Raw genomic sequence first — 14,912 nt, 5'->3', positions numbered from 1 at the left:
CCATGGAACCTATGGAGTGACTGATGAGAGGTGGAGGGACTAGTGTTCCACCCTGGGCTGGGGAGGCTTGCAAGATTAGAAAGGCAGGCAAGGGAATGAGAGGACAATGTAAACCAAGGCAGATGACCAGCTGTCATGGGGGGTACACTAACTCATTAGCCTTTTAAACTCTGCTGACCAGCCACCCAACTTAGATGCACAGAAAATGAAGCCACCAAGAGTAGCAATTTAGGATGAGCCCCTCTCGTGCCCTTTTCCCTACCTGTTCTCATCCACCAGGAGGTTCAGCTCCATGCCCTGGCCTCACATCTGCTTCGGCTCTTCCATTTCTGGTTGCGCCGGGTTTCTTCTAGCTACTTGGTTTTGAGCCTCCTGGATGGAACAGAAACTACAGATTGAAGGAAGGTATCATGGTCCGAGTTGAGCTGAGCCCCCGGGGGAAGGTTCCTGGGACACTATCCCCTGTTTAGTAGCACCTCCGAAACAAAACAAATTCCCACAAGTTTATTTATTTATTTTTTAAATAATATGGGTCATGAGAAAGAATAGTTTCTTGGTATTTTTATTACATAGTAATTACTTTGATTTCTACTGTATTGTAGAGTTTTGGACCTAATTTATCAAAATGTTAGTTTTCTGTATTTCAAGGGTCTAGAGCTCAAATAGCAGTTTAAATGTTAATCTCAGTTCTTGACACCAAGCAGAGACTTCATTCATTTGTTCAACAAATATTAACTCCTACCTGGACTTGGAGCCCAGTGGGCTTTAGTGATTTCTAGTGTCTATGGTCTGATGCACTGTGGGAATTCAGATGGAATCCCAGAATTTAATTGCCTCAAAGCTTCCCAAACACCCTATTTGTGATTAATCTGGAGATCACTTTGTGATCCAAGAATGAATCACAATAAGGGTCTCACATTAAAATGAATGTGAGAAACTGGCATTTCTGTTTCTGGTTTAATCCAGGGCTTCGCTAGTATCAGAAAACTGAGTCAACCAGTCTTGCAAGTGCAGTCCCTGATCTGTGCCAAAAGCTGACAGAAATGAGGACAAACAGGCAGTGGGAAGTTGACAGTGGTAATTAAACACAAACTCTGACCCAGGGCAGCAATGATAAAATACTCCAGAACAATAACTAAGCCTTTCTGGTCAGAGTAGAAGAGCTGATATTATTATCCAATATGTCCTAGAAGCTAAACTAAGAAGTAAATGTTAGGTAGCAAATCATTTTTCCTGTTCAGCCCCAGTTTGGAAGAGCTAAAAAAGTTGTATTCATCACCCATGATGATGGTGTTGAGAGGTAGGACAAAGGTGGTGTGGACAATGAAGACAACTGGAGAAGATTCCTAATGGAGATGAACCTTTTCTCTTGGTGGCTAGTTCTGTTCACTCAGGACAAAGATCCAGGATGGACCGTTCTCCACTTATGACATAGTTTTTAGGACGTAAGTCTTATTTCTCATTCTAAGCCTTTTTCTGCTCTTTACACTCACTCACCTGAAAGTTTTCACAGTCTGCCTTCACTCAGACTGTTGCCAGGCAACCTACCTGTTTGGCTACTTCTACCCATTTTTCAGGCTCAATTCACATACTGATTTCTCCAGGATATACCTTTTGACTGACCGTGATCAGCCCCTTTTCAAGTTCTGCTACACGCCGCTTATTGGGATTCTACACATCTCCATCACAGTAGTTCACGATGAAAATTTTTGTTTACATAGATGTCTCCACCATCAAACTAGAAGCTCCTTGTCTCAGCCTCCCTTCGGTTCCTATATGACTTTTAGGAAACTATGGCAACGTTCCCAAAGTATGTTGAACTTTACTGCCAGATTCTCAATCAATGTTTGTTGGGCCTGATTGTGTACAATGCAAACCAGTATAATCAGGTCAGAGCAATGTGATTTCAAGGTCAAGGTCCCACTTCCTGCATATCGTTTCTACACCAACATATATGCTAAGGCTCTCCCCTCGGGGTAGATGTCTTCTCCTTCTGATATACCACATAGGAATTCATAGAATAACTGTCACGCAGAGCTGTCTGGGACCATCTTGGTCCACAGCTCTGCTCTCAACCTCAACAGACCCAGGCTGTGACAATACCTCCCACCCCATTCATGTGCTCCATTCTTCATGCAGAAGGCCCCCTGCCAGCTTGTTCCTCCAGCCCCTAATCAGAGGGTACAATGCCCATCCCTGTTCCAGACCCCTGTTAAAATGATATGAAAAGCCTTACAAAAATACAAGGCTGGAATGAACATCCATCCACACTTGTGTGTAGCTTTAAGTAATTTTCTAGCTTTCTGTGATAGTAACTAATTTAAAAATCTTGTTAGATATCTTTTTCATAATTGAGTATTAGAGATGAAGGCTCTCCTGGAAGTCATCCAAGGTAGAATTCCCAGCAAAGGTGAATGCTGATAGGTGGGATGACAGTAATTCCATGGGATCTGCAAGGGTGTCTCCAAGCTTGGTTACTGGCTGCTGGTGAGAATGCAGACTTTTAAAGGGGCATCATCAGAAGGAGGGGGTGTGGGGAAGACTCTGAGCCGGACACTCCTGGTCCAACCCCCATGCCTCCTGGCTGACCGCCTCACTGGCTGTTGACCACCTGGCAGTGCTTCTAAAGGAGCAGGTGGGGCAGGACACTGGGGAAAATTGGGACAAACTCCCGAATGACAGGTTTCCAACTGTTCCGAAATGGCCACTGCTCAGGGGTCTACAGATCCTCCTAATGCGTCTCATTCCTCAGGTCAAATGAAGCAGCTTTGCGGATCCAAATCCTTGCAGTCTTTTCCCGCCTGTCTCACTTTAAATTGTGTGCTCTCCCTGTAACATAGTGATTCATCTTCAGTGGAATTAGACATTGCCAGGTCTCTGCTTTTGATATTCCAACCCACCCAAGCAAATTAAGGAGGCTTGGAGCCGACCTCAGAGACTGGGTGCTGAGAATGACAGGTGGCACATGGGTCTCAGTGACTGTCAGGACAGCAGAGCTTCTTTGCCTGCTCACTGAGAAGTGAGGCTGAATCAGAACCTATCTGAGCCTTCATTTCCTCTCTTGGAAAGTATGATCTATGTGATCCTTCCTGTGTTTGAGATACTCATCTTCAACATCACAGAAATAACAAGAATCGTAAAATGAACCACAAAAATGTAAAGGGCGGAGAAAGCCCTGTGATTCTCCGGGGGGCAGATGTGCAGCTGCATCTTGTGTGATATTTATGACTCCTGCTGTGTGGAAGCCACATGCTCCTCCAAGGGCCATCCGTCTGGACACATACTGAGCACTGACCTTACTCGCAGTCCTGGGGGAGACAGTCATGAAACCGACCCAGCTCCAGAAATTCAGACAAGTCTGGGATCATAAGGAAAATGAGATCTGTTTTCCACTTGAAAATTGAAAGTCATCAGGCAATATCACCATCTCTGGCTCCAAATTCGAGCAGAAAATCACTACAGTAAGCAGAGCATGGACTTTCCAGCCAAGCAAAGCCACATTCAAGTTCCAGCTGCATCCCTCTGAGCTGCCGTCCCAGGTGAGCAGCGTCTGTGAGCCCTACTTCTTTAACTAAAAGATCAAAGACAGTGTCATCTCATGGTCAGGCCATGACGACTGGCACATGACAATCACCAACAGGCATTTATTGAGTAACTATTCTGCATTACAAACTAAGTCAGTCAGGTGCTAAATTAATGTGATTTGCTCAAGTGTTAGTTCCCATTCACTCTGTGCTTGTTAAAGATACCTTCGAGTTTTTTTATTTTTTGTTTTGTCTTGTTTTCAGTTTTCAGGACTTCACTGGAAAAGAAAACGATTATGATCAATATAAATCCTGTCTTCCTCCCCAGACAAGTCTAACATACCTAGTTTCAACTAGTTATCCAACTAAATATCCTGTGCTTCCTGAGATAATTTTCTTTTCAAGTAACCTCTAACCTCTTCTGTGACACTTCTAAGTACCCCTGCCCTTGTAACAACCATGTATCCATCCATCAGACATCTACTAAGCACTTTCTATGGGCACGATAAAATGCCAGTCTGGAATAGTGACTCCTGCTAATGCCTCGCCTTTTTGGGCCTGGAAGCATATCCCATGGAGTCAAGTGCCGGGTATCAGTCCCATGGCAGCCCCAGCATCATCAAGAGAATGCTGCAATTCATCCTTCTCAATCCCAGGTTGTAATTTTGTGATCTGTAGGGATCTGAAATCACTGCATGGCCTCATGAACTCAAGGTTAAAAGCCAGGTAGTCATGAGCAACAAATGTATAACTGAGTTGAAAACACTGTAGTCTTTGGTCATTGAAAAATTCCAAATTCGTCTATTACTTCTATCCAGTATTGAGCCTCTGGCTTGACATTTTGCCTCACATGACCACTAGGGGGCATTTAATCCCCAACTATATTCTGAAAGGGTTCTAAGTATGGTGTGGGGATACCGTATGTACCTGCTGGGGGTGGCGGGGTGCAGGAGGAGGGCCTTTTAGGCTCAGATGAAATTCCAACAAACTGGAACTGAAAACAGGATAAATTCAAGCATCATTCTGCAAAGGTAGTGAGTTATTTATAAATCACCCCTCAAACCTAAATGTAGTCCATGAAACTAGGAGAGGAGATAGAGTAATTCTTACTGTGTGTATACGATGCATCAGGCCCTGAGCTGGGTTAGGGTTAGGGTTTTCATCATCCTGTCTATCCATCGCAAGTGTCCTGAGGCAGATTTCATTTTTATATTCATTGTATAAATGAGAAAACAGGCTCAGAGAGGTTATTACTTACTGATGCTTCACACATCTAGCAAGCAGTAAAAAATCTGATTTCAAATCAGGAAGGTTTGAAAACCTGATGTTCATATTGTGGCTCAGCAGGTTAAGGATCCGACATTGTCTCTGTGAGTATGTAGGTTCGATCCCTGGCCTGACTCAGTGGGTTGAGGATCTGGCTTGGCTGCAGGCTGTGGCACAGGTCGCAGATGTGGCATAGGCCACGGCTGCAGCTGATTTGACTCCTGGCTGGGGAATTTCCATATGCTGCAGGTGCAGGGGTAAAACGAAGAAAAAAGAAAACCTACTCACTTTCCTAGCACATTGCTTACTTACTGTGATGTTCAAATGCCTCTAAATTTGTTTTCCCAATTCCCACTGTCATCATCTTCCCAATCTCCACATTACCCTGGGATGTGTGTTAGGGTATATGCCCATGCATGGGTTAAGAATGCTGTGAATAAGATGATCCTACAACTGTGCAATTGTTTCCATCCCGAATGACCTTTGTATTACTTGATGATGAAACAGCATTTAAGTTTGGCTGGGGATAATTTATTTATTTATTTATTTTTTGTCTTTTTGCTATTTCTTTGGGCTGCTCCTGTGGTATATGGAGGTTCCCAGGCTAGAGGTCGAATCGGAGCTGTAGCCCCCAGCCTACGCCAGAGCCACAGCAACGCGGGATCCAAGCCTCGTCTGCAACCTACACCACAGCTCACGGCAACGCCGGATCGTTAACCCACTGAGCAAGCGCAGGGACCGAACCCACAACCTCATGGTTCCTAGTCGGATTCGTTAACCACTGCACCACGACGGGAACTCCTGGCTGGGGATAATTTATACAGTCTACATGCTTTAGTCTCCTTTGCAGCATCAACACTTTAATTGATACTGAATGATTAATAAATAAATAGCCATGGATCTTAGAAAGCAACAGTAGGGAACTTCTTCCATCTGGAAATTTCCTGAAGCCAGTGAGATTGTCTTCCAGTAGAAAACTCCAAAGCAGAAGGAGAGGACTGGATTTCACAGGATTTGTTCAATCTGCCTCATAGACATCATCTAATCCCAAGGAGAACAGACCCTGACCTGTTCACAGAGCACCCTGGGCCGACTAGCCCCAAGCATAGTTCCTGCAAGCTTCTAGGAAAAGACTCCTCTCAGCCGGCACTGGCTGCTCCAGCCCTCCTGAGACCTGACCTCCAATTCACTGAGACATCTAACCAGGATAATTTGATTTGCCATGTTTGTCACTTCTGCTCCTAGCAGAGTGGTTCTGAGCCCTGGGCCTACTTTGAAGAGACTGGATCAGGATGGTGCAGTACAAAATGAAGAAAGCAGCCATGCCATGCCCACTGGGAGGCCAGGGGGCACCTCCACTGGTGAAACTTGATTTCTAGAAATCTGGATTTTGGTGTCGGCAGCATAACCCCCAACATGCTTTGTGAAAAGCACATCGTTTACGTATTTCAGTATTGCCTTTCTGGAAACGTGGCCCGACTGCTCTTATCACAGGCCGTTATGTTAAGGACAGGGGAGCGTGACGAAAGAGGGACTCTGGGAAAAAACATTGACTTCTAGTTCCAAATTACCCTGGGTTCACTTGATTGACTCTCCTGTTTCTAATTCTTATCCTCAAGGCCTTCAGAGTGTCATTTTAGTTGGGAAAGATTCTGTGTCAGAAGCAGAAAATAGGGGAGGGTGTCACCCGCCTGCTGGGAAGTTGGAGGGCTCTCTGGAAGGTGTAGGATACACAAGACACCTGCAGGCAGGGCAGGCAGACCCATATTCATTCTCTCTCTCTCTCTTCTGGGAAGCAGAGGTCTCCCTGGGGATTTAGAGAGGCGGCCCAGCCCACAGGGAATCCCACCACAGGAGTACTCAGTCCAGAGGCTGAGGCTGGGGTGGATCCACTGCCTTCCTGACACCCTACCGTCCACTGCAGAAGGCCAGGCCTCCTTCTTTGTCTGCTTCCAGACACTGCTCTCTCCCCACACACCATGGAGATACAGACTTCTGATCTGACAAAGAAGGATCACAAACATTCTAACTTTCCCCTTCCTTCTCCATCTGAGGTTGAAAGAGTTCAACAGAGATGGAGATCTAGACAAGTTTGGAAATAAATTACCCTCCACCACCACTAAGTGGAGAAAGGTTGCTGGATGCAATAAGAGTATTTTGTAATTCAAAGCAAATTACTTAAGGCATCGGAATGCTTTTCCCTAAGAAACAGATTTCCCTAAGAGAAATAGGAAAAAAAAATCTTGGGAAATCTCTCATTTGCATGCTCAGCAGGGTTGGAAAGGACTTTGTAGGCCCCTTCCTGCCATACCACCTGCTCCAGGGGCTCCATGATATTTCTGAACCATGAATACTCCCAGGATGCAGTCATCTTTCCTGACAGCTCACTACATTAGGTCCATGTTGGGGCAGAGATGCCTCATGGATCACCTGTATCATCTATTACCTTATGGTATCCATGAGACCTTCTGCTAAGAGAGAATTCCAAGCCCCCTCGCTTCTTACGCTGGTCCCCAGGTTGCTCTCCAGTTTTAAAAGGTACATCCTCCACATACACATCACTTCTTCCTGTCCCAGCACCTACACATGAGCTGCTGCAGGGGGAACGTCAGTCTGGTACATCAGAGGCTTCCCCTGCTGTATCTGCTTGTGACAGCACAGTTATCCATCTTTCTCAAAGGAGAGAATTCTCTTACAAAAACTCATTCCCTCACTCCATTCAGAATAATCCTTTTTAATAATAAGTAGTTTCCACTCCTGATGCTTCCTCAGTGTCACCCATGTCTAGACTGCTAGAGAAATGAATCATCCAGAAAATGTGCCCCTTCTGGTCAGAAAGGACGAGAAGAAAAAGTAGGATGCCTGGCAACTGAGCAAAGATTCTGCCCTCTAAGCATGCTGGAAGTGAGCTATCTTTCTTTCACCTGTGCCTTCAAAGTACAGAGGTTGCCCACCCTTTGGTCTTGCCACTCCCACTCCAGTTGTGCACCAGCCCCGCCCCCTGGCACCACAAAAAGGTCCACCCTCTGTGGCTTCCACCATCATGCAGCTCCAAGGCCTTGACCTCCACCAGGGCCTCAGGACCCATTTGTAAATCTAAGATTTAATATCAGCTTGGTATATATTTGCTGTTGATGTGTGTGTGTGTGTGTGTGTGTGTGTGTGTGTGTGTGTGTGTGTTTATAAAGTACTTTTAAAAGGATTGGAAGGATATATAATATAATTGAAATGATGTTTACCTCTGGGATCAAACAGTTGATCAAGATGGAAAGAGGTGGCCAAAGGGGATCTGCATGTTATAGCTTTTAAAGAAGTTATTTGTCTGTTACTGTATAATTCAAAATTAATCTAGTATAAGAAAAAGTGCTTCCCTGATGCTTCAGAGTCTGGAATGCTGGAAACTTAGGCATGATTTCTGTGTTCCTCAAGGAACTCTTGAAAAAGCATCCCTTCTTCAGGAAACCTCAACTTTCGCTCTTAAGGCTTTCAATTCACTGGCTGAAGTCCACCCATCTTATGGAGGCACTCTGTGTTAAGTCCAGTGATTGTAGATGGTAATCACAGCCATAAAATACCTTCACAGCAACCACCTTACACTAGGGTTTGACCAAACGACTGGGTACTCTAGCCCGGCAGGTGACACCTATAATTTACCATCACAAGGGGCTTCTCTAGCTCTTCTTATCATCTCCTCCTAATAGGAGAAGCACTTTGTGTTCCAGTCTTAGGCATGTGCATTCTTACCAGGACTCTGCCTAGACCTTTTGGGCTGAAGTCGCTCAGCTTCTCATTTCAGACCTGCCTCTGGACCCCCCGGCTCCCCTCTTCCTCACCCACAGCCCACACCACCCCATCCCTGCGTCCATCATTTCCCGTCGCTTCAGGCCTCTTCTCATCCTGGGCTGTGGGCTTGGGGTAGATGGAAAGTTCCATTTGAAGGAACAGTGGGAAACTTTATGAGGAACCTGACATTTTAAATTAGTAGCATTCCTGATTTTTTTCATTTTTACTAATTATACATTATTCACTAGAATGTTAATATTACTGTATTATACAATTCTGTCAAAGGAAAAAAAGTAAGATAACCCATAATCACACGATACTAAAATAACCACTCTCAACATTTTAGTATACTTCAGGTTTTTCCCTACATGTATAATTTTGCAGCACTGTAATCATATTCAATATACAATTTTATCATGTTTTTCCACTTACCATTTTATTATAAGCATTTTTTTATGTTGCTACATAATCTTCGTGCCTGTCATTGTTAATAGCTACATAATAGTTCATTGACTTGAAGTGCTTTATTTACTTAACTATCCTGTTATCTTTAAACAATTTCCCCTTTCTTCTTACAATAAATATGCACATCTTTGTGATTGTAGTGCTCTTTTTCACACCTTGAATTCTTTCACATAGGCTTAAAATTGCTTGGCCAAAGAATACTGTGTATTCATTTTTGTCTCTTGACAAACATTTCCAAATGGATCTTTTTAAAGGCTATATCAATTTGCACTGCTGCCAGCTTAAATAAGGACCACTATGTCTTTGTTCTCTTGAGAGTAGAACTTGACAGGTGGGGAGGGGGCACCGGGAGGAAGACATTTCAAAACCTGAGCCTTACCTTCTGTGCAGCATGCTGGTCCTTTCTGATACACAGGTTTTGTGTTACTTTGTTTCTTACAGACTGAGCAGTTGATAACTCTGTGGGTCCTCTTTGTTTTCACCATTGTTGGAAATGCCGTTGTGCTGTTCTCTACATGGAGGAGGAAGAGGAAGTCGAGAATGACCTTCTTTGTGACTCAGCTGGCCATCACAGGTAAATAACTGCAGGTGGAAAAGGAATAAGTACAGAATTCCTATAGCCCCTCACTTTCAATTATTTTACCAATAGAGTTGGTGTATTATCAGTTCAAAAAGCAGCCACAAAGTTGCAAGTAATTTCTATAGGGATATAAAACTCACATCTGAATTTTTCTTCCAGCAAATTTAACACACTTAAATATTTACAAAATTCCATTATAGAAATAACTCCCTGTAAAACAAACTTGAAAGTACCATCATCAGCACTGCCAAAGAGTTCTAAAGGGTTCTGCTTTCCCTATACACAGCAGCCCCCATAGGTCATGAAGGTGATATTACCATATCAGATGATACTATGAGTTTAAAGAATATCTCCAAGAAAATAAAGTAGAAATAACTCTATTCAGTAATAAACATGAAGTTTCAAGGACTTTGCAGAGCTAAGTTTGTGGGCATTGCTTTTGAAATGTATAAGTGACCTGTAACACCACTGCTGGGCATAGTATAGGATCATACCCTGGATCAAGATACTGAAATGTGGACTTGAGGACTGGCTAGTACAGTTGAGGAGTAAATGCATCACACAAAGGAGGGAATGAGGAAATATTCTCAAGTTAAAGAATGGTCTGTGAAAGAAAGATCTCTATCCTTTACTCTTCGTCCAAGCCATATCAACACTCCCTATAAATTAGCTTTCTCATTATACTCTCAGTCTTTTTACTGCAGATAACAGATACTATCTCATGATTTTTGTTTAAGTACTCAGAATGCATTCCCTTGCATTTTTCCCTATACTAGATAATTTGGGGGTCTACATGCTTTTCTAAAGTAACTACTGCAATTAATACCTTGGGACTTATAAAAGTTGGGGAGTTTGGTTAAAATCTCTTTTTATAATTTGTCAAATTATAAAAGACTATATTACTAGCAATCTATGTAAAAGAAAATACATATACATTTATATAGAATATGCACGTATTATATGTAATTAATCTAAAAGAAGTTAAGAAAGAAGAGAGAAAATATTAGAATTATTAGAGTATGTAGGACAAATAAGCCATTACATTTAGCCTCAAATATATCAGTAATTGCATTAATTGTAAATGGACTGAATACTTCAAATAAAATAACAAGACAGTCAGAGTCGATTAAAAAATACCTACTTTAATCTTCTAAAAGATACAGATTAAATATAAAGATATGGTTCTTAAATATAATGATGTGGAAAAATCAAAATTAAAAGGAAAGTAAAAGAATACAAAGTAATAAAACAAGAAAACACAAACTAAAAGAAACCTAATGCAGTTGATACATGCATCAAAGATTCTGATAGCCAGTGACCCTCTTGGAATTACTTCGAACCATGTGTCTTAGCATTTGCTTCGGGAGGAATAGCGCTAGTAATGAACATGCTATTTACAGACCTTGATAATAGCTATGTGGGCATGTTCCTTTTGTCATTATTTACCAAATTATATGCTTCTGATTTGTGCACTTTATGTAGTTTATTTCAATAATAAGTTTGTTTGCAGGACAAACACTCTCTGACATAAACCACGGCAATATCTTCTCAGATCCACCTCCTAGAGTAATGACAATAAAAACACAAATAAACAAATGGGACCTAATTAAACTTAAAAGTTTCTGCACAGCAAAGGAAACCCTAAACAAAATGAAACAACAGCCCACAGAATGGAAGAAAATGTGTGCAAATGAAGTGACTGACAAGGGATTAATCTCTAAAATTTATAAACACCCCCTGCAGCTCAAATACCAAAAAACAAACACCCCTATCAAAAAATGGGCAGAAAATAAAACAAAAATACAACTTACAGAATGGGAGAAAATAACTTCAAATGATGCAACTGACAGGGGCTCAATCTCTAAAATATACAAACAACTTATACAACAGCAAAAAAGCCAACAACCCAATTGAAAAAAGGGCAAAAGACCTAAATAGACATTTCTCCAAGGAAGATATACAGAAGGCTAACAAGCACATGAAAAAATGCTCAACATCACAGATTATTAGAGAAATGCAAATCAGAACTACTGCGAGATACCACCTCACACCAGTCAGAATGGCCATCATTAATAAGTCCACAAATAACAAGTGCTGGAGGGGGTGTGGAGAAAAGGAAACCCTCCTGCATCATTGGTGGGAATGTAAATTGGCACAACCACTATGGAAAACAGTATGGAGGTACCTTAGAAAACTATACATAGAACTACCATATGACCCAGCAATCCCACTCTCGGGCATATATCCAGACAAAACTTCCCTTGAAAAAGACACATGCACTCGCATGTTCATTGCAGCACTATTCACAATAGCCAAGACATGGAAACAACCCAAATGTCCATTGACAGATGACTGGATTAGGAAGATGTGGTATCCATACACAATGGAATACTACTCAGCCATAAAAAAGAACGAAATAATGCCATTTGCAGCAACATGGATGAAACTAGAGCCTCCCGTACTAAGTGAAGTAATTCAGAAAGAGAAAGACAAATACCATATGATATCACTTATATCTAGAATCTACTATATGGCACAAATGAACCTTTCCACAGAAAAGAAACTCATGGGCTTGAAGAATAGACTTGTTGTTGCCAAGGGGGAGGAGGGGAGTGGGATGGACTGGGAATTTGGGGTTAATAGATGCAAACTGTTGCCTTTGGAATGGATTACCAATGAGATCCTGCTATATAGCACTGGGAACTATGTCTAGTCACTTATGATGGAGCATGATAATGTGCAATAATAGAATGTGTACATGTATGTGTAACTGGGTCACCATGCTGAAAATTGACAGAACATTGTAAACCAGTTATAATGGAAAAAAATAAAAACCATTATATTTTTTAAAAAATGGGCAAAAAATCTAAACAATTCTCCAAAGACATACAGATGGCCAAAAAAACACATGAAAAGATGTTCAACATCACTAATTATTAGAGAAATGCAAATCAAAACCACTATGAGATACCACCTTACACCAGCTAGAATGGTCATCATCAAAAAGTCTACAGATAATAAATGCTGGAGAGGGTGTCGAGAAATGAGAACCACTGTTGGTGGGAATTTGAACTGGTGCAGCCACTGTGAAAACTATGGAGATTCCTCAGAAAACTAAAAATAGAACTACTATTTGATCTAGCAATCCCACTCCTGGGCATCTATCCAGAGAAAACCATGACTTGAAAAGATATGTGTACTCCAATGTTCATTACAGCACTGTGTACAACAGCCAAGACATGGAAACAACCTAAATGTCCATCGACAGAGTAGATAAAGAAGACGTGGTACATATACACAATGGAATATTGCTCAGCCATTAAAGGAAAGACATAATGGCATTTTTAGCAACATGGATGGACTTAGAAATTACCATGCTAAGTGAAGTCAGATAGTGAGACACTAACATCATATGCTGTCACTTACATGTGGAATCTAAAAAAAAGGACATAATGATTTCTTTGCAGAGCAGATACTGACTCAGACTTTGAAAAACTTATGGTTTCCAAAGGAGACAGGTTGCAGGGTGGGGAATGGGTTTGGGGGGCTGGTTTGGGATGGAAATGCTATAAAATTGGGTTGTGGTGATCACTGCACAGCTATAAATGTAATAAAATTCATTGAGTAATTTAAAAAAATAAAATAAATAAAAACATGGAAAAAATTAAAATAAAATAAAAAGTTTATGTACAAAACATATCACCTCAATGGAGCGGAGGAGTTCCCATTGTGGCTCAGTGGAAATGAATCTAACTAGTATCCGTAAGAATGCAGGCTCAATCTCTGGCCTCTATCAGTGGGTCAGGGATCTGGTGTTGCCTTGAGCTGTGGTGTAGGTCACAGACTTGGCTCGGATCCCGTGTTGCCATTGCTATGGTGTAGGTTGGCCACTATAGCTCTGATTGGACCCCTAGCCTGGGAACTTTCATATGCTGCAGGTGCGGCCCTAATAAAGAAAGCAAATGTATATAGATAGATAGATAGATAGATAGATAGATAGATAGATAGATAGATAGATAGATTCATTCGAGAGTAACTATCTCAAATGCCTTCAGTTGTTGAGCAGGTAATGTAATGTGTAAAAGAGCCTGGGAAAGAGACAAGCAGAGATGGAGAAGAGGAAGCAGAGCAGGAATGCCCCACCTGTTTCTGTCCAATGCTGCGCTGATCAAAAAAACCACACCAGTAGGTCAGATCTTGCCTAAGGGTCACCGGTTTACAACTACAAATATATAAATTTTTTAAATCGGAATTTGAAAAGCGTGTGCCATTTCAAAACTCTAACTCACCTCTGAAATATAAATCCCACTTTTCACATGTGAGTGAAATGTTAAGCTTTTCGGATGGGGTTGGGGAGAGTGAGGGCAAAGTGGGGAGCTTAACACGAGATGGTTTAGATAAATCACATATTTGACATTTAAAATTCATTCTCTGTAATGAAAATGCATGTTGGGACTTCCTTCTATAGTTTTCTTTACTATAATTTTAAAATATTGAAACAGGATATGCTTCAGGAACAATAATAATACAAATGAATATATAAAGGAAATTTTCCTAATGATATCAAGCCTAACCCATATGATCTAAAGTCTTCATGATGATGAGATGACCATGTGGATTAAGGAGAAAAGTCAAAATCAGCACATATTCATATCTGCTTATCACTAAAATTTGTCCATTCTAAGACCATGTATTGGGCTTCTCTAAATGAGGAAAAAACCCTGCCAGGATGCTGACTCTATACGGGTGATATTAAAACGGGCTACTGGCTTAAACTCAGCATGGATGAGCTGTTCTCACATAATGATGATGCTGTAATTGGTGTGTTCCTGCAGTGCCAATATGCTTGCATCGATACAGCTAAATTGTATAGGTGTTTTCCTTTCGACATCAAAAGGGGGACATCCTAGTTTGCTCAGGTTGCCATAACAATACCATAGACTGGGCGGCTTAAATGACATAAATGTATTTCCCCACCTAAGGAGGCTGGAAAGCTGAGCTCAGAATGCCAGGGTCTTTGGGTCCTGGTGAGAGCTCTCTTCCTGGCTTGCAGTCAGCTGCCTTCTTGCTGCACCCTCAGGTCGTCTTTCCTTGGTGCCTGCACATGGAGAGAGAAAAAGCAAGCTCCATGGTGTCTCTTCTTATAAACACCAATCCTATCAGATCAGGGCTCTACTCTATAGTCTCATTAACATTAATTACTTCCATAAAGGTCTTATCTTCGAATACAGTCACAGTGGGGGATAAGGCACAAAGTAGTATATTTGGGGCAACACAAACATTCAGCCCATAAT

At 41.7% G+C, this 14,912-nt stretch overlaps 2 protein-coding genes across 15 annotated transcripts in view; one reads left to right on the top strand and one right to left on the bottom strand.

Annotated features, from left to right (window-relative positions):
* The window catches only part of DPY19L1 (dpy-19 like 1), a 282,848-nt gene that overhangs the window by 18,955 nt on the left and 248,981 nt on the right, over window positions 1-14,912 (bottom strand). For 12 of the 14 annotated variants that reach the window (XM_021079309.1, XM_021079315.1, XM_021079319.1 and 9 more), the window contains 3 exons: window positions 14,596-14,716; window positions 9,418-9,620; window positions 263-372 (listed from right to left, as the gene is read on the bottom strand). The gene's annotated coding sequence lies outside the window, so the exon portion shown is untranslated. The remainder of the gene's footprint in view (window positions 1-262; window positions 373-9,417; window positions 9,621-14,595; window positions 14,717-14,912) is intronic. The other 2 variants (XM_021079312.1, XM_021079313.1) reach the window with 1 other exon arrangement.
* NPSR1 (neuropeptide S receptor 1) overlaps window positions 1-14,912 on the top strand; it is a 270,293-nt gene that overhangs the window by 147,556 nt on the left and 107,825 nt on the right. The window contains 1 exon segment of the mRNA XM_021079326.1: window positions 9,480-9,612. Coding sequence (XP_020934985.1) covers window positions 9,480-9,612 — 133 coding nt within the window.

Source organism: Sus scrofa, chromosome 18 (assembly GCF_000003025.6).
Source record: "Sus scrofa isolate TJ Tabasco breed Duroc chromosome 18, Sscrofa11.1, whole genome shotgun sequence".
NCBI classification, from domain to species: Eukaryota; Metazoa; Chordata; class Mammalia; order Artiodactyla; family Suidae; genus Sus; species Sus scrofa.
The sequence above is the reverse complement of the archived record's forward strand: the minus strand, read 5'-3'. Positions and strand labels throughout refer to the sequence as shown.